General features: G+C 48.0%; 1 protein-coding gene across 1 annotated transcript in view; it reads right to left on the reverse strand.

Moving 5' to 3' along the window:
- Positions 1 to 8996: 8996 nt before the first annotated feature.
- Positions 8997 to 18118, reverse strand: part of ADAMTS10 (ADAM metallopeptidase with thrombospondin type 1 motif 10) — a 51807-nt gene continuing 42685 nt past the window's right edge. Inside the window, exons 15-24 of the mRNA XM_063147146.1 lie at positions 16999 to 17132; positions 15530 to 15653; positions 15334 to 15414; positions 14372 to 14535; positions 13875 to 14001; positions 13519 to 13648; positions 11659 to 11863; positions 10436 to 10612; positions 10079 to 10235; positions 8997 to 9227 (exon numbers count right to left, since the gene is read on the reverse strand). Of these exons, the coding sequence (XP_063003216.1) occupies positions 9118 to 9227; positions 10079 to 10235; positions 10436 to 10612; positions 11659 to 11863; positions 13519 to 13648; positions 13875 to 14001; positions 14372 to 14535; positions 15334 to 15414; positions 15530 to 15653; positions 16999 to 17132 (1409 nt within the window). The 3' untranslated portion in view covers positions 8997 to 9117. The remainder of the gene's footprint in view (positions 9228 to 10078; positions 10236 to 10435; positions 10613 to 11658; positions 11864 to 13518; positions 13649 to 13874; positions 14002 to 14371; positions 14536 to 15333; positions 15415 to 15529; positions 15654 to 16998; positions 17133 to 18118) is intronic.

Here is an 18118-nt window from a genome sequence, read left to right on the forward strand (position 1 = left end):
TGAGGGACACGGCTCCGTCTTACCCTTTTTCCTTTCCTTTTTTTGAACAGCAGCGGTACTGACAGACAGAAGTGGAACTAAACTAATGCTAGACGAGTTCCTCTGCCTTCCCCCACCCTCGACTTCTCTCTCCCTCACTTCCTCCTTCAGGGTTCAGTTGATGGGGGTAGGTGGAAAAGAGATAAGAGACGCCTTTCTAGACTCAAAGTGAAGCTGAACCCACAATATCGAAACGCCTCTGTTCATCATGGTCTGGAACAGTGACACACACACAAACACATTTCAGTACCTGGTTCAAGACTGAACATTGGACGAACAAAGAGAACACCCTGATGTGTTGCCACAAGGCCGTGACTTCCACCAACCACAACCGATGACAGATGGTTGTAAAATTTGTAAATTTTCTGAGGTTGTCCCAATTTCTGCCCTCTTGAAAAGAGAGAGGAAGCTATGGGCAGGAACAAGGCTTTTAAGTGTGAAGCGTGCAATCTCCAACAGTGTGATGTGGCTGCAAGAAAGGCAAATGCTATTTTGGGCTGCATTAATAGAAGTATAGCTTCCAAATCGTGTCAGGTACTGGTTCCTCTCTATTCAACCCTGGTTATCATAGAATCATAGAATCATAGAATAGCAGAGTTGGAAGGGGCCTACAAGGCCATCGAGTCCAACCCCCTGCTCAATGCAGGAATCCACCCTAAAGCATCCCTGACAGATGGTTGTCCAGCTGCCTCTTGAAGGCCTCTAGTGTGGGAGAGCCCACAACCTCCTTAGGTAACTGATTCCACCGTCAAACTGCTCTAACAGTCAGGAAGTTTTTCCTGATGTCCAGCCGGAATCTGGACATCTCTAAGCCACATCTAGAGTATTGCGTCCAGTTCTGGGCTCCACAATTCAAGAAGGATGCAGACAAGCTGGAACGTGTTCAGAGGAGGGCAACCAGGATGATCCGGGGTCTGGAAACAAAGCCCTATGAAGAGAGTCTGAAAGAACTGGGCCTGTTTAGCCTGGAGAAGAGAAGATGGAGGGGAGACATGATAGCACTCTTCAAATACTATAAAAGGTTGTCACACAGAGGAGAGCCAGGATCTCTTCTCGATCCTCCCAGAGTGCAGGACACGGAATAACGGGCTCAAGTTGCAGGAAGCCAGATTCCAGCTGGACATCAGGGAAAACTTCTTGACTGTTAGAGCAGTACAACAATGGAACCAGTGACCTAGGGAGGTTGTGGTCTCTCCCACACTAGAGGCCTTCAAGAGGCAGCTAGACAACCATCTCTCAGGGATGCTTTAGGGTGGATTCCTGCATTGAGCAGGGGGTTGGACTCGATGGCCTTAGAGGCCCCTTCCAACTCTACTATTCTATGATTCTATAATTAAATAGGGTGACCCTATGGAAAGGAGGACAGGGCTCCTGTATCTTTAGAAGTGAATTTCAGCAGTTGTCATTTGTATGTGTTCAGCACCTGGTGATAGCCCCTCTTCATCACAACCATTCAAGCTGCAGGAGCTATGATAGAGTGACCAGCTACAAAAGAGGGCAAGGCTCCTGCAGCTTGAATTGTTGTGATGAGGTGGGGATTTCACCAGGTGCTGCATGCATACCAATGACACCTGCTGAAATTCACTTTTCTATACAAGTGTGAAAGATACAGGAGCCCTGTCCAACTTTCCACAGGGCCACCCTAAATTGAATGGCATCAATTCAGTGCACCTTTTGACCTCTTCGGAAGTTTTGAAGCGGAAATTAAAGACTCGGTTATTCCAGCAGGCCTTATTTCTTATTTCTTTGCTGATTGCTATATACTGCTCCTAGGCTGTACTGTTTTTATTGTAAGATTTGTGTTGTTGTTAAACTGCTTTTAACTTAGAAGAGGAATGACAAAAATGAATGATTTTGAAGTAATATGGAAACAGTTTTTGGACTTTGTATTATTAAGGGGGAGAGGGAAAACACCTCCAGAAGAATCAATGAGATTTTGGAAATCAGTATAAGATCCCTGGGTTGGGGGTGCACATGTTAATCAATGATTAGATCAAAGCAGAATTAAGTTAAGAGAATGTATGTTTATTAGTTTGTTTAAGTATGTATTATTATGTATTATGTATTACGGGGTTATTATTATATATCGTATTGTTTAGAAATATGGTTATTATGTAGTTATAGAAAATGAATAAAAACATTTTTTTTTAAAAAAACTGCTTTTAACTTATTATGTTGCCTAGAGTACTTTGTATATAGGCAGGTGATACATTGAATAAATAAATAATAAATAAATGCACACACACACACAATCTGGATTGCATTGCACCTGAGTTGGTGAGGGACCTGCAACTGATTGGCTGAGCGAGAGTGATCTCGTGGAATGTTGAGTCGCTCACAGAAATCAGTGGGTGCAGTCAAGTTTCAGTGAGGGAAAGGAAGGTTGTCAGGTTGGCTGTGACTAAAACCTCACATGGGGGGCCGGCTGAGGACTGGGAAGAGGCCCTTGTGTGAGAGACAAGGGGGGCAGAGGCTAGGGTGATGGGGACAGGATTTCCAGGAGAGAGAGAAGGTGCATATTGCTAGGCTTTGACTCTAGACATGAGTATCCTGCCAGTTAGGGGTTCCATGTTGTAAACTTGCATGACTAAAGGAGGCAAAATGGGCCAAGAAGCAGTGGCAGGACTGGGATGGGAAGCTAAATCTCCTTTGTTGATTTGAACTCGATGGGTCAGTTCTTCAGCTGCATGTTTGGAATCATGGAAGTGTCGAGTTGGAAGGAACCTTGGTGGCCATCTAGTCCAACTCACTGCTCAATCCAGGAGTCTTGCAACTACACCATCCTTGATGGATGACTGACCAACGTCCAGCGAAGGAGAACCCACCCACCTCCCAAGATTGTTCCATTGTTGAATAGCTCTAGCTATTGGAATGTTTCCCCCCCCCTGCCGTAATGTTTCTCCTAAACCACTTCCCTAGAAAACCCACCTGTTGGCTGTATTCCCACCCTCTGGAGCAGCAGAGGGCAACAGAGCTTCATCTTCTGCCTGACAGCTATCATGTCCCTTCCTCTTCTCTTTTCCAGGATAAATGTACCCAGCTCTTCGTTTCAACCATTCTTCGTAGGACTAGTTTTCCAAACCCCTTCTTCTCACCATTCTGGGCATACTCTAGTCCAGTGGTTCCCAATTGCTGGTCCGCGGACCCCAGGGGGTCTGCGTAACCCACCCAAGGGGTCCGTGGCACCATTCACCTATTAGCTCTGTAAGGTCTGCATTTTAATAAAAGAAAATACGCCGTCTCCCACGCTCCGTTTGCTTCGACGGTGACGTCATGCATGAAAGCGCCTGCGTGATTTAGCAACTAGCTTCAGAGATTCCTTCCCTGCACCTAATCCTGAAAACTCCTTGCGAAGGAATCCTTTTGAATGTGGTGATGGACTACTAACAACTCTATCTGCGGAAGAGAAAGATGCACTTGTTGACATGACTTGTGATGGTCCATTGAAATCATTTTTCAAAGAATATAGACTGGACCAATTCTGGGTGAAGGTTTTTCCTGATTATAAGAAGTTAGGCGAAAAAGCTTTGAAACATCTGGTTCTCTTTTGTTCCACATATCTTTGTGAACAAACATTTTCAACATTTTGTTATATGAAGAACAAGCTTAGAAATCGGCTTGATGTTGATCCAGATTTGAGATTAAAAGTAGGAAATATTGAACTGGATGTGAAAGGGATTGTTCAGGACAAAAAGAGGCATGATTTCTCCCATCACATTTAGGTTTAGTAGCTGCTCAGCAGGTCACAAGTTGTTCAATTGTAAACTAGACGTTGGTAAAATTAAATTCGTCTTTATATTCCTAACTAAATCATTGTCATTTTTGCGTGGTAATATCAAATATCACAAATTGTAGGGTCTATTTTTTAGTATCCCTAAAATCCTTTGCTTATGAGGGGCTACCCCTTATTTTCTCCAAGAAATTGCTTCGCACAGGTAACTACCATAGAGATAACAAAATTTTCAAAAGTAGGTGGTCCTTGGCTTGGCATTTGAAAAACAAGGGGTCCGCAGCACTTAGCTACTTGGGTACTACTGCAGTCTAGTCGGTCAATCTCCTTCTTAAAATGGCGGCATCCAAAAATGGACACCGTTCAATATTGAACACGTGGATCGTTTTGATTTCGCCCACGGCTCACGGTACCTTCTGGGTCATCGGCGAAGTTTAGTATCGAGCGGAACCCGGTCCCTTTCTCTGTTATGTTCGTAATCACACGTGAACAAAAGTGCTCCTTCGGAAACTCACAAACAGGCTGGTAGGTAGTCCTTTATTATAAAAATCATGCTGTAATTGCTCTCTGTCTCTCTCTCTCTCTCTCTCTCTCTCTCATCTTGGAAATAGGATTTTTAAAAACAATTTCTATAATAACAATAATAATATTAATACAATATATCTGTATATATTTATATATGGAATTGTGAAAACCATCAAAAGAGGACGCTCTCTCGTAGCGGGGGGAGGGGAGCGGGGGGTTCCCAAAGTTTGACATTCCGTCTTGCTAGCAAACCGGGACAATTCCACTGGAAGATGGTGAGGGGGACACTGCCTGCTTGGAGAGGAACAAACCAATGGTATAGGAATGACAACAGCCACCCAAATTTTGCCTTCTGTGAAATCCGAAGGACATTTGAGTATGAGGGGGTTTCACCCCAGGCCAAACGCCTGGGGAAAACAATGAGAAGTCAAAGGCTCAGTTCAGACAAAACGTTAGTCAACCCAGTGAGAAAACTTCGTACAACGGTTGGGTTTTTAGAAGGTGTTCCCCACACGACACGTTCTAACTCCACCGTTGCCATGGAGTTGAGTAAAATCCGTTGTGACGTTTGATTGTCAGTTCCTCCGCCCTCCTTCCTCCCCCAGTCCTCCCGATGGTATCCCATCAGCCATTGCTGCAAGAAAACCAATCCCGACAGCTCTCCTAGAGTGGTACTCGCTCCTTTCGCCGCTCTTGCTAGGGAACTCCGTAGCCAGTGGGAAAAGTCAACTCAACGCAACATAGAACTCCACGGAGCCCTCCACACAACACAACAGTTGTGCAGGAACTCTTCTCTGCACAGCGTGGATATTCAGCATGGAGTGTTTTCTAAAAAAAAAAAAAAACTCCACCGTTGCGTGAAGTTTTCCCTCCAGACCACACGTTTCTCAATGGTGGTGTAAAAACTCCTCCGTGGAGTTCTAAAATCGCCATTGAGAAACGTGTTGTCTGAACTGATCCGAAGAGTTTTCAACAAAATTAACCACACTCTGGGAATGTGTGTGTGTGTGTGTGTGTCTGTCTGTCTGTCTGTCCTTCCACACATTTCTAGGTGGTTTCTGGGTGAGGGGAGAGAATCTGAATGGGGTTTGGGTATTCCCACTCAGTTAAAAATTCAAGGGAAGCCCAGAAAGGCTCCAAGAAGATGATCGAAATTCCTTATCACCTTCAGACCAGTCTTGCCAATCTGCTGTTCTCCAGGTGTGTTGGATCACAACTCCCAGAACCCCCACCAGCATGGCTGGCTAGAGGATCTGGGGAGTTTTTGCCGAACACAACTTGGGGGGTGCAAATTTGCAGATGACACAAAATTGGGTGGGATAGTTAATACCCTGGGAGACAGAAACAAACTTCAAAGTGATCTTGATAGGCTGGAGTGCTGGGCTGAAAACAACAGAATGAAATTTAATAGGGATAAATGCCAATTTCTACATCTAGGAAATAGAAACCAAGTACACAGATACAAGATGTAGCAATACTACAAACAAGAAGGATCTTGGAATGGTTGTAGATCACAAGCTGAATATGAGCCAACAGTGTGATGCAGCTGCAAGAAAGGCAAATGCTATTTTGGGCTGCATAAATAGAAGTATAGCTTCCAAATCGTGTCAGGTACTGGTTCCTCTCTATTCAGCCCTGGTTAAGTCTCATCTAGAGTATTGCGTCGAGTTCTAGGCTCCACAATTCAAGAAGGACGCAGACAAACTGGAGCGTGTTCAGAGGAGGGCAACCAGGATGATCAGGGGTCTGGAAACAAAGCCCTGTGAGGAGAGACTGAAAGAACTGGGCCTGTTTAGCCTGGAGAAGAGATGTTTGAGGGGAGACATGATAGCACTCTTCAAATACTTAAAAGGTTGTCACACAGAGGAGGGCCAGAATCTCTCCTCGATCCTCCCAGAGTGCAGGACACGGAATAAGGGGCTCAAGTTACAGGAAGCCAGATTCTGGCTGGACATCAGGAAAAACTTCCTGACTGTTAGAGCAGTACGACAATGGAACCAGTGACCTAGGGAGGTTGTGGGCTCTCCCACACTAGAGGCCTTCAAGAAGCAGCTGGACAACCATCTGTCAGGGATGCTTTAGGGTGGATTCTTGCATTGAGCAGAGGGTTGGACTCGATGGCCTTAGAGGCCCCTTCCAACTCTACTGTTCTGTGATTCTATGATCCCATTTTAAAATTGGGAGCAGGTGCAAACTTCAGGGGATAACTTAATTTTGGTTCACGTAGTGGTTTGAAAGTGCAAAATTAGGTAACTAATTTCTCCCTCATCACTGGCTGGATCTACCCTGGAAAAGTTACAGACATGGTAATGCGTTTTGATACAGGCCCTTTCTACACCTAAGGATTATCCCTGGAAAATGGAGGGATCGTCTCTGCCTGCTCCCGGGATCCCCTGTGTGTCATTTGCATGCACAGGGATGATCCCGGGACGATCCCTGGGGGATAAAAAGGCAGGTGTAGAAACGGCCTCAGTGTTTTCACATGGGCACACTAGTTAGGACCACTTTGTGAAGTCATCCCCCAACGTTTTTAAAAAAGAAGACAAACGCACACACAAATCTAATATCACACCTGAATCGCCGAAGCACTTCCAGGGTAGAAAAGAAAACCCACCTTATTCATTAGAAATAAAATCAAACTAGCGACGTTACAATTAAAGGATAGCACCAATTCGTTATTCGTAGCCACACATTCAAATGCTGCAGGTTTAAGGGTGAAAGATGGGGGCCGTTGAAATATGCATCTTTAAATATCTAAAAAAAGCCCACAAGGCCCCAGCACCAGCAAACAAATTTAAAAAAAATAAAAATCCAGCACCGTTCCATTCCCCACCATAACTGCAATTTGGCTGTTAAGATCCTTGCTCCTCTGGAGAATTTGCATTCATCTGAGAATCTAAGAACTTCAACTGACCTGAAGACAGATGGCAGTTACCCAAGGCTTTAGCCCATGGTTTTTCCCAACCTGGTGATGTCAAAATTCGAACCCAGAACCTTCTACATGCAAATCTGGGTCTCTCCTCTAAAAATCAAGTAAAATTTTAATGTTTCTGGGTAAATCGCTGATTGAAATAGGACACTAGGAAAGTGCCTTCACATGACCCCTACTGGCTCCGAATAATCAACGTTAGAGCTGTTCGTCACTGCAAAATCCGTTTCTTTTCCAGCTTGGCGGAGTTCTGCAAGGCGTTGGCCACTTTCTGCATTTGCAAGCCGAGCTCCCCTGCGCTCTGGGAATGCGGGGGTTTTTTGCGCATTTTTTTCATGCAGGCTCTGCAATTTTTGCAGTTTTTGCGCGAATTACGGTTGAATCTGCGTGTGAGGGGGAACTGGGCAAATTGGCCGGGAAATCCGCAAACCGGCCCGACGCACTGCAGACCGAGACGGGAGCCTCAGCAGGAACCAGAAGAAGTCTGGCTGGGGGCAGGCTTGGAAAACACATTGAAGTCCACCCCACAAATGGATTTCGCTGACGTCTTAGTTTATGTTGACCGGCAGCGGCTTTCCAGGGCTAGAGATATGGGTCTGGAAATGCCAGATTTTGAACCCGGTACCTGATGCATGCAAACCGGAGCATGCAAACCCCTGATCTATGCCACCTCCTTTTGCCTGCGTTTTTGCTTTAAAAGCCTCAAAAATGCACAAACAAAATGAATTTTATGCCATTTCCCACTGACTTATATTCTACTGCCTTTCCTCTGCCATCCAGTTGCAGCTTTGGGATGATCTGGGATGCGTCCCGTCTCCTCCCTTGCAAATCCGAACTCCCTCACCATGCCTCCTCCACAGACCCACCAAAGGTTGGCCCACAACGGCCACATTGAATGTGGGGACATTCTGGTTCAGTTCAGACAACACGTTAGTCAACGTAGTGTGAAAACTCCACTCAACTGTTGAGTTTATAGGGGGGACGTCCCACGCAACACGTTCTGACTCCACCGTTGTGGGGCTGTGGCTTCCGGTGGAGTTGAGAAAAATCCATCGTGTTTGATTGACAATTCCTCCTCCCTCTCTCCTTCCCCGGTCCTCCCGATGGCCTCCCAACAGCCTTTGCTGCAAAAATACAATCCTAGAGCGGCACTCGCTCCTTTTGCCGCTCTTGCCAGCGAACTCTGTAGCCAGTGGGAAAAGTCAACGCAACGCAACGCAAAACTCCACAGAGCCTGCCACACGACGGTTGTGCAGGAACTCTTCTCTACACAGTGTATAATCAGCATGGAGCGTTCTCCAAAAAAAAAAAAAAAAAAGGCCTCCACCGTTGCGTGGAGTTTTCCCTCCAGACCACACATTTTTCAACGGTGGTGTAAGAACTCCACCGCGGAGTTCTAAAACCGCCGCTGAGAAACGTGTCGTCCGAACTGAGCTTCTAGGTGTTGCCTTTAGAGGGGAAATACGGATGATGTTGATGGGGTTTTGGTGACTTGAATGGACGCCTCCCACCCCATTGCATGATGGGGGATGCCCCAGCAGCAGGGTGGTTGTGGTACCCAGCTGCGCTCCTAAAATAAATTAGAAAGTCAGAGTTTCAAGTAATGCACTCAGTTGCGCCTCACCTATCTCCCCGGCCTCTGCCTGTGGCACCATGCTCTCTTGCACCCCGCTTAGCACCCACCACCGCAGCCCGCGCATCCGCAGTGGCCAGACGGGGAACGGGGAGGGTACGGCTTCTCGTGAGCTGCCGGGAATAGCACGGCCCAGGCACCCGCTTCGAATTCACTGGCGATCCGTGGCAAGGGGCAGGTGGCGGTCAGGAAATGGCGTGGCCTGCCCCCTCGTCCTGGGCCCTTCCAGTTTTCTCACGGCACGAGGGCACACGCTCTGGTTTAACGCCCCTGGCAGGTTTTGCAACACATCTGTCGGAAGTAAGTCCGGCTACAGAACTTGAATTTCAGCACCAAGGGGCAATAGGCGACCTTGTTCACATCTTTGCATTCTGGAGAAGAAAAAGAAGAAAGAGAGAGATGAGAGAGAGAGAGATTTGAGACGGGGAGAGAGAGATTTGAGAGAGAGAGAGAGATTTGAGAAAGAGAGAGAGAGATTTGAGGAAGAGAAAGAGGTTAGAGAGGGAGAGAGATTTGAGAGAGAGAGATTTGAGAGGGAGAGAGATTTGAGAAAGAAAGAGAGATGAGAGAGAGAGATTTGAAAAAGAGAGAGAGATTTGAGAGAGAGATTAGAGAGAACGAGAGATATGAGAGGGAGAGAGAGATTTGAGAGAGATTTGAGAGGGAGAGAGAGATTAGAGAGAGAGATTTGAGAGATAAAGAGAGAGATTAGAGAGAGATTTGAAAGAGAAAGAGAGAGAGTTTTGAGAGGGAGAGAGATTAGAGAGAGAGATTTGAAAGAGAGGAAGAGAGAGATTTGAGAGAGAGAGATGAGAGAGAGAGATTGATTGATTGATTAGTGTGAGAGAGATTTGAGAGGGAGGGAGAGAGAGAGAGTTTCGAGAGAGAGATTCGAGAGAGTGTGACCTTGGCTACTCAATGAGTCACACCTGTCTTGCTCTGGTCATCTGCGGTTAAGGTTCCCTTGCTCACCTGGATGATCAGGTGTGAACTCAACAAATACTGCTCACCCGCAGACACTCTGCCAAATATATTGGCTCAACAATGGCTTAGTTCAGACAACACGGTAAACCATGCTAACCATTTTGTGGTTAAGCAGCATGGTTTACCATGTTGTCTGAACCAGGCTAATATTAGTTTTTCAGATGGGGAAAAAAAAATCTCTTTGATGCCCTGCATCTGTACCATGAATGAATGTAAAACCATCCTGTGACACGGGTACCTTCCGGGTTCTCCGTCGGTCCGGAGTGACACCTGCTCTCACATTGCTGCATTGTCATCGGCTTGAGGGTCTCCACGCACTCGCCGGACGGCTGTCCCGTGTGGGCCACACACTGGACCGAACGTCTTTGCTGGCCAAAACTGCACTGCCCAGAGCACTGGGGGAAAGAATGAGGAAGAGCAGTAGCCAATTTCGTTTTCAGATTAGCCCAAGATAGGTCAAAACAAACCAATATGGCCGACTTTGGCTTTCTTTCCCCCCTCTTGGATCTAGCTCCCCCTAGTGGCTCGTTCCGGAATACTCCTTGTGTCCGACTGCAAAAGTGCCGGAGGGAAATACAGAAGGGCGATTCCGTACCTCGCCCCATTCGCCAGTGACCCACCGCGGGGGTGGGCAGCGTCGGAGGCTGCACCGTATGCTGGTGGGGGGTTTGGAGTTCTCGGGGCACTGGGAGGTCGGCAAGGTGGAGCTGTGGTCGCCGCTTTTGCAAAGCACGATCCGGTGACGGAAGCCCGGTCCGCAGCTGGGGGTGCACTGCAAGGAGAAGTTGAGGGGCAGGATGAAACCGCAGAGAAAAAGGCGTTCAGGTGACACAAGCATCCAAAATTCAGGGGTAACGGGAGGTAGTGATGTGTTAAAATGAGACTAAGGGTCCATCTAGTCCAGCGTTCTGTTCACACAGTGGCCGACCAGTTGTCGACCAGGGACCCACAAGCAGGGCTCATTCTACAACTGGGGTGCCACAACAGAAAAGGCCCTGTTCCTGGTAGTCACCCGCCTCACGTCCTTAGGCAGGGTTTCCCAGAGAAGGACCCCTGAAGATGATCTTAGGGTCTGGGCAGGTACATATGGGAGGAGACTTCAGAACCTAAGAAGAGCCCTGCTGGATCAGACCAAGGGTCCTCTAGTCCAGTGCTCAGTTCACACAGTGGCCGACTAGCTGTCGACCAGGAACCCACTACAAGGACATGGTGCAACAACACCCTCCCACCCATGTTCCCCAGCAACTGGTGCACATAGGCTTACTGCCTCTGATACTGGAAGTAGCACATAACCATCAGGACCAGTAGCCATTGATAGCCCATCACCACATCTTGTGGTAGTGAGTTCCACAGTTTAACTCTGCGCTGTGTGAAGTCCTTCCTTTCATTTGTCCTGGATCTCCCACCCATCAGCTTCATGGGATAATGACCCCACTGGGTTCTAGTATTATGAGAGAGGGAGAAAAAAAGGTCTCCCTGTCCACATTCTTCACACCAGGCCTAGTTTTGTACACCTCTATCACCACAGAAGTGTCGTTCCTAGAGCATCCCCAGAAACAAGCAGGCACCTTTGAGCACTGCGTCCTTTTATTTATTTATTTAAAACATTTCTACCCCACCCTATATCATTAAGATCTCAGAGCGGCGTACAGCCCTTCCTGGGATGCTCTAGGAATGAGGCTTCCATGAGATGAACCATAGAGTCCGTTCCTAGAGGGTGCGTTTTCTCGTTTCAGTGCCAGCAGATGTTGGAGGACCAGGGGCTTGCCAGACATGATTTGTGCGGGGGGGGGGCACCCCTAGTCTAGAGACACGTACCTCAGACCAATCCAGGGCAGCCCATTCCGGGGGGCACGTCTTGTTATTGCAGGGTTCCAGCACACGGGGCCGCGGCAGGCTGCAGAAGGAGTCATCCAGGATTTTCTCTTCGGTGGTAGAGACTTTGCGCCGGCAGGTCACGCTCCGGGTGCGCACCCCCTGGTTGCAGCTACGGCTGCATTCGGACCAGTTGCCAATCGCCCAGCTGACCAGGACGGGAGGCAGAAAGCAAAGAGTCGGACAGCGAAGGACACCGATTTGGGGAGGGCTGAATGTATGACGAGGCCGAGTGTCGGGGGTGTGTGTGTGTGTGGGGAGTCAGGATTTGCCCGGTCTCCGCTTGACCCTCATTGACTTGGTCTCGTGGAACTCAATGGGAAGCATGGAGAACAAGTTCGGCCCAGGTCTGCCCAGCTTCACCCTCCCTTCGCACAACCCTGCCTTTTGCTCAATTCCTTGGTCGTGCTGGAACGGGATACTAAAATTGATGGAGCCCGGAGAAATGAGTCCTTTCACAGAATCATAGAATAGCAGAGTTGGAAGGGGCCTATAAGGCCATCGAGTCCAACCCCCTGCTCAATGCAGGAATCCACCCTAAAGCATCCCTGACAGATGGTTGTCCAGCTGCCTCTTGAAGGCCTCTAGCGTGGGAGAGCCCACAACCTCCCTCGGTAACTGGTTCCATTGTCATACTGCTCTAACAGTCAGGAAGTTTTTCCTGATGTCCAGCTGGAATCTGGCTTCCTGTCACTTGAGCCCCTTATTCCGTGTCCTCCACTCTGGGAGGATCGAGAAGAGATCTGGGCCCTCCTCTGTGGGACAACCTTTTAAGTATTTGAAGAGTGCTCTCATGTCTCCCCTCAATCTTCTCTTCTCCAGGCTAAACATGCCCAGTTCTTTCAGTCTCTCTTCATAGGGCTTTGTTTCCAGACCCCTGATCATTCTGGTTGCCCTCCTCTGAACACGCTCCAGCTTGTCTGCGTCCTTCTTGAATTGTGGAGCCCAGAACTGGACGCAATACTCTAGATGAGGCCTAACCAGGGCCAAATAGAGAGGAACCAGTACCTCACGCGATTTGGAAGCTAGACTTCTATTAATGCAGCCCAAAATAGCATTTGCCTTTCTTGCAGCCACATCGCACTGTTGGCTCATATTCAGCTTGCAATCTACAACAATTCCGAGATCCTTCTCGTTTGTAGTATTGCTGTGCCAAGTATCCCCCATCTTGTAACTGTGCATTTGGTTTCTATTTCCTAAATGTAGAACTTGGCATTTATCCCTATTAAATTCCATTCTCTTTCTCTCTCTCTCTCTCCCCCCCTGCACCCTTTGTATGTTTTATTCTGCCTTAGTTTCCCTCCAGGTTTCTGTCTGCGTGCATATACCCTTATTACTTATTTATATTTATTTATTACATTTATATGCCGCCCCATAGCCGAAGCTCTCTGGGCGGTTTACATAGGTTAAAAACAGTCAGCATTAAAATACACCTTTCCCTTTCCAGGTTTTTTGCTCTTGCATATTTTCTTTCCTTTTCCCTTTTCTCCTTTTTCCATTCCAAAACTCCCCCCTTTTTACTCAATTCCTTCCAGGCACCTCTGTCTGTCTCTCCCCATGTCTTTTCCTTTCTTCCTCTTAACTGCAACTCTTGATAAAAAGAACAGCAACAATAGCAACACAGATGTACACTGAAGCAACTTTCTTACATATCAGTTCAAAACCTGAGAGTGTTTTTCCTCCCCCTTGGGCCAAATTGGCCTCAGCTGCCCCCAACCTCATCCTCCCTTTGGAGGAACATCTCCTGCACGTCACCCTGCACCCAGACGCAGCCCCACAGATGCGGGGAACGACCAAACTCACGTCGGGGGACACGGCTCAGTGTTGCACAACCGCTGCCTCTCAGGAAGCTTGGTTTCCAGGCTGCAGAAATGGTTGAACACCGTGGAACTGTCGGCCTGGTTCCTGCAGACGACGGGTTGAACTTGACTGCCTGCAAAAGGGTCAGGATGCTGAGACTCAACAGAGAGAAGAAAGCAGCTCCTCTCCTCTCCCATAGGCGTGCATAGCTGGAAACTACATTGTTCCTGAAGGGATCCCAGCCAAGCAGGGATCCCATACTGGCCTACGTAGCCAATCAGCCATGTAAAGCTTAATCATAATCTGGGCTTTATCTCTCCCCCTTTCCCTTCTGAGATCTCCACTATAACAACCCTTACCTCCAGCACAGATGGCCGAACATTTTGTCCATGAGATGTAGTGCCATAAGTACTGGGTCATGGAACTGCGAGCAATGGGTGAGTTGAACTTGTATCGAATCTTCTGCCGTTCTTGCCGCACAAGGACCTGCAGAGAGGGGACAGCTACATCACAGCACTCGGGAGGGGGATTTATTATAAAAATAAATCCCAACCTATCAGGGATTCCGCACTGGACATGCTAACATCACAATGCTTATGGAGCCAATCAGACTTAGTTATGTGATGATGTCACTCAGGGCAGACGTTGCCAATCAGAATGATGGGCAATATTTCTTTTAATGGTCACTGGGGCAATCCTAGCCTATCAGGGATCATGCAAAGAATCAATTTCTCAGCCCTTTTGCCATATAATTGCCCAAAGAGGGAACCCCATTTTGATCCTTTTATAAAGCATTCTGCAATACCAACCCTTCCTCTCCCACAACACACATTTTTAGCTTAGCACTATAACCTACCATGACGATGAGAGTGACGTTGGTTGGACCAAGGGCCTCCAGTGATTCCGGCTCATCCTGTGAGCGCCTGTAGTGGAACGTGGTCCCGGCAACGTCAAAGCGCCGGGGAGGGTCAATAGAGAGTTTCCCATTGACAAAGTACTCGTCATTCTCCCCTCTCAGAGCTGCAAGGAGAAGCCAAAAGAAAGCATCTAAGAGAAAGATGGGTGGTTCTTGGCTGTTTCATGCTTGGAGGAAGAAGACCAAGAGACCAATGGTTAATGATGGTACACAATACAGTGGATGGAAAAGAGAGAGAGAGAGAGGGCAGTTCTACACCTTCCGGTGATTCGGGAGGGAGGGGGGAGGATCTTGCGATCTGTTGACCGTGAGATCCTCCCTCTGTGTTCACACCTGGCGCGAGACGTCCAGGGAGGAAAAAAGATGTTACGCCCGCCATTTTTTTTAAGAATACAGGAGCTGGAGCACAAAAAAAGTAAAAACAAAACAAAACACAAAAGGCCTGACCCCACTCCCCACCCCACCCCGAATGGCCCTGGATTCTTCCCATCCCAGCTCTTTCCCACAGATGACCGCCGCTACTCACAGGGAAGAATCCGGGACAGACAGCCATACCACCCACGGTCCTTGGAATCGTCCCAGGACCATGGGAAAAACTGAGAAAAAAGGGTATGGCGAGAGCCTGGGGAAATGGAGGATCCGCTGTGAGTCATGTGGACGTACAGGGACAATCCCCGGGATTTCGACTGGTGTAGACATGCCCAGACAGAGAGAGAGAGAGAGAAAGAGAGAGAGATTTTCAGGTTTGCAGGGGAGAATGAGTTGTAAAGCTAGAGGTATAGAATCATAGAACCATAGAATAGTAGAGCAGGAAGGGACCTATAAGGCCATCGAGTCCAACCCCCTGCTCAATGCAGGTAAGAGGTCACCTCAAAGCCATCAGGCCCTTCCAAGCAGCTCACCAAGATAGTTCACAGAAAGGTTGAGTTCTCGGATGTCAATATGCACCGATCCCTTGGGGATCCATATCACCTCTTCGTAGCCTACAGGACAAATGGGGGAAAAAAATCAGCCCAGGCAACGGGCTAATTGTAGTGGCGAAATCGTCAGCGACGCCCAGGGCGGCCCGCTTGCTTGCCCTCTAGGTCCTTCACCCACCTCCATCAGGCAGCGAGTGGTTGAAGATCCCTTCAATGGTTTCACAGGAACTCCCGTCTCCTCCACACACCCGGCATTTGTCTTCCTTGGTATCCGACCCGAGGATGCGGTCACAGCCCACGTGCTTATGGGAAATAAATGAGGAGAGGTTATGGAGGAGAACATCAGAATAGCCCTGATCCTTACGGAGGAGAACATCAGAACAGCCTTGAACCTTACAGAGGAGAACATCAGAAGAGCCCTGAACCTTACAGAGGAGAACATCAGAAGAGCCCTGAACCTTACGGAGGAGAACACCAGAAGAGCCCTGAACCGTACGGAGGAGAACATCAGAAGAGCCCTGAACCTTACGGAGGAGAACATCAGAAGAGCCCTGAACCTTACGGAGGAGAACATCAGAAGAGGCCTGAACCTTGCGGAGGAGAACGTCAGAAGAGCCCTGAACCTTACGGAGGAGAACGTCAGAAGAGCCCTGAACCTTACGGAGGAGAACATCAGAAGAGCCCTGAACCTTATGGAGGAGAACATCAGAAGAGCCCTGAACATTACGGAGGAGAGCATCAGAAGAGCCCTGATCCTTACGGAGGAGAACATCAGAAGAGCCCTGAACATTACGGAGGAGAACATCAGAAGAGCCCTGATCCTTACGGAGGAGAACATCAGAAGAGCCCTGAATCTTACGGAGAAGAACATCAGAAGAGGCCTGAACCTTACGGAGGAGAACATCAGAAGAGCCCTGAACCTTACGGAGGAGAACATCAGAAGAGGCCTGAACCTTACGGAGGAGAACATCAGAAGAGCCCTGAACCTTACGGAGGAGAACATCAGAAGAGGCCTGAACCTTACGGAGGAGAACATCAGAAGAGCCCTGAACCTTACGGAGGAGAACATCAGAAGAGTTCCAATGGATCAGACCGCTTATCTACTGAGCATTGTAGCCAACCAGCTTTCACCGGAAAGCCTACAAGCAGGACATGAGTGTAAAACCACCCTCCTATCCATGTTCCCCAGCAACTGGTGTACGTAGGCACACTGCCCCCGATACTAGAGGCATCATATAGCCATCATGACTAGTAACCATTCATAGCCTTTTCCTCCTCCATATATTGGTCTAATCTGCTTTTAAAGCATCTAATGACCTCTCTGAACATTTTGAAGTGGGAATTAAAGGCTCTGTTATTCCAGCAGGCCTTCCCTTTCTAGAATTCGTATTTCTCCTTGAGGATTACAGTATATGAACATAAAGACATAAGGAGAGCCATACTGGGTCAGACCAAGGGTCCATCTAGTTCAACACTCTGTTGGCACAGTTTTGTTCGCACACTCTGTTTTCATACCCTGTCCCAATCATATTCTTGCATGCAAACCCCCTTCCCAAGTAAGCCCCAAAAGCTTCTCATGAAACTTGAATCACAACTCCGTGGCAGGCACGCAGAGGGGAGGGGTGGCTAGAGCCACTGCGCCGTCACCTTGCATTCTCCGCTGACGCAGATGTCGTTCGAATCCTGGCGGCAGGGGGTTCCGTCCACCACGGCCGCGGCTCTCTCCGTGTAGAAGTTGAAGCCTTCGGCCAGGCAGTTCAGTGAGCAGGACTTCACACCGCCTGTAGGGGGAGATGATTTGGAGAGCGAAGCTCAGTTCAGACAATACGTTAGTCAACGCAGGGTGAAAACTGCACTCAACGGTTGAGTATTTAGGGGGTGCTCCCCACACAACACAGTCAGTGGGAAGCCAACATTCTTCCGAAGGAGAGAGCACGGAGAGGTTAGCCGATCCTAGAGTACGCCGCAGACTAAACCGGGCAGAGCAAAAGGAAGGCGAGAGAAAGTCTGCCCGGCTGGCGCCCCATCAGAAGCTGCCTCAGAACTAGCCCCTCTGAAGTTAACGCATCTTGGGAAAGGGCTTTCCATTCTTCTTGAAAGGACAATTGTCTCGCTTAGTTTGCACAGTTTTGCCTAGGGGAAAGTTCCTAGAGATTAGACTCTCTTCAGGTGGGAAGAGATGTTTATGGCTTGAATAAAGCTTTATTATTATTATTATTATTATTATTGGGGGGGTGGAGCCGGACGTCATGACGGGTAAGGTCTCTTCTTGAGAGCTCCCGAAGGGGGGATCTGAAAAGCTAATTATCTCATCTAAAAAGGCATGGGTCGTTAATGAAAGTGAAGGAGGATGATTATGATTGTTAAGAGAGGGTGAAAATCCTGTTTTTTTGGAAGCAGACTCAGAATAAGGAGGAGAAAAACAGCCCGTTCTCTGGCTGCAAGCAGACGGAAGGAGGGGGGAGCAGAAAGCGAAACTAACTTTGGAATGTTAGAGCTCTCCTGTGTTCTAGTCTGATAAAGTGATGATTTATATACTCCTAATCTGAGAGAAAGGCTTAATTGGCAGTAAATTCACCCCTCTTAAAAAAAAAAAAAGAGCATCGAAGAATAAGTGTTTATCTGCGTAAGAAGAGAGAGACGCGGTGGATTGTAATCGGGACAGTGACTGAGAGTTAAAAATAGATCCATGCCGTATATCAGAAAAAAAGGGAAAAAAACCCTGGGGAAGGCTACTTGGCAAAGAATTGATCCTTCTAACCATAAT

Source organism: Elgaria multicarinata, chromosome 23, assembly GCF_023053635.1.
Source record: "Elgaria multicarinata webbii isolate HBS135686 ecotype San Diego chromosome 23, rElgMul1.1.pri, whole genome shotgun sequence".
Classification (NCBI taxonomy): domain Eukaryota; kingdom Metazoa; phylum Chordata; class Lepidosauria; order Squamata; family Anguidae; genus Elgaria; species Elgaria multicarinata.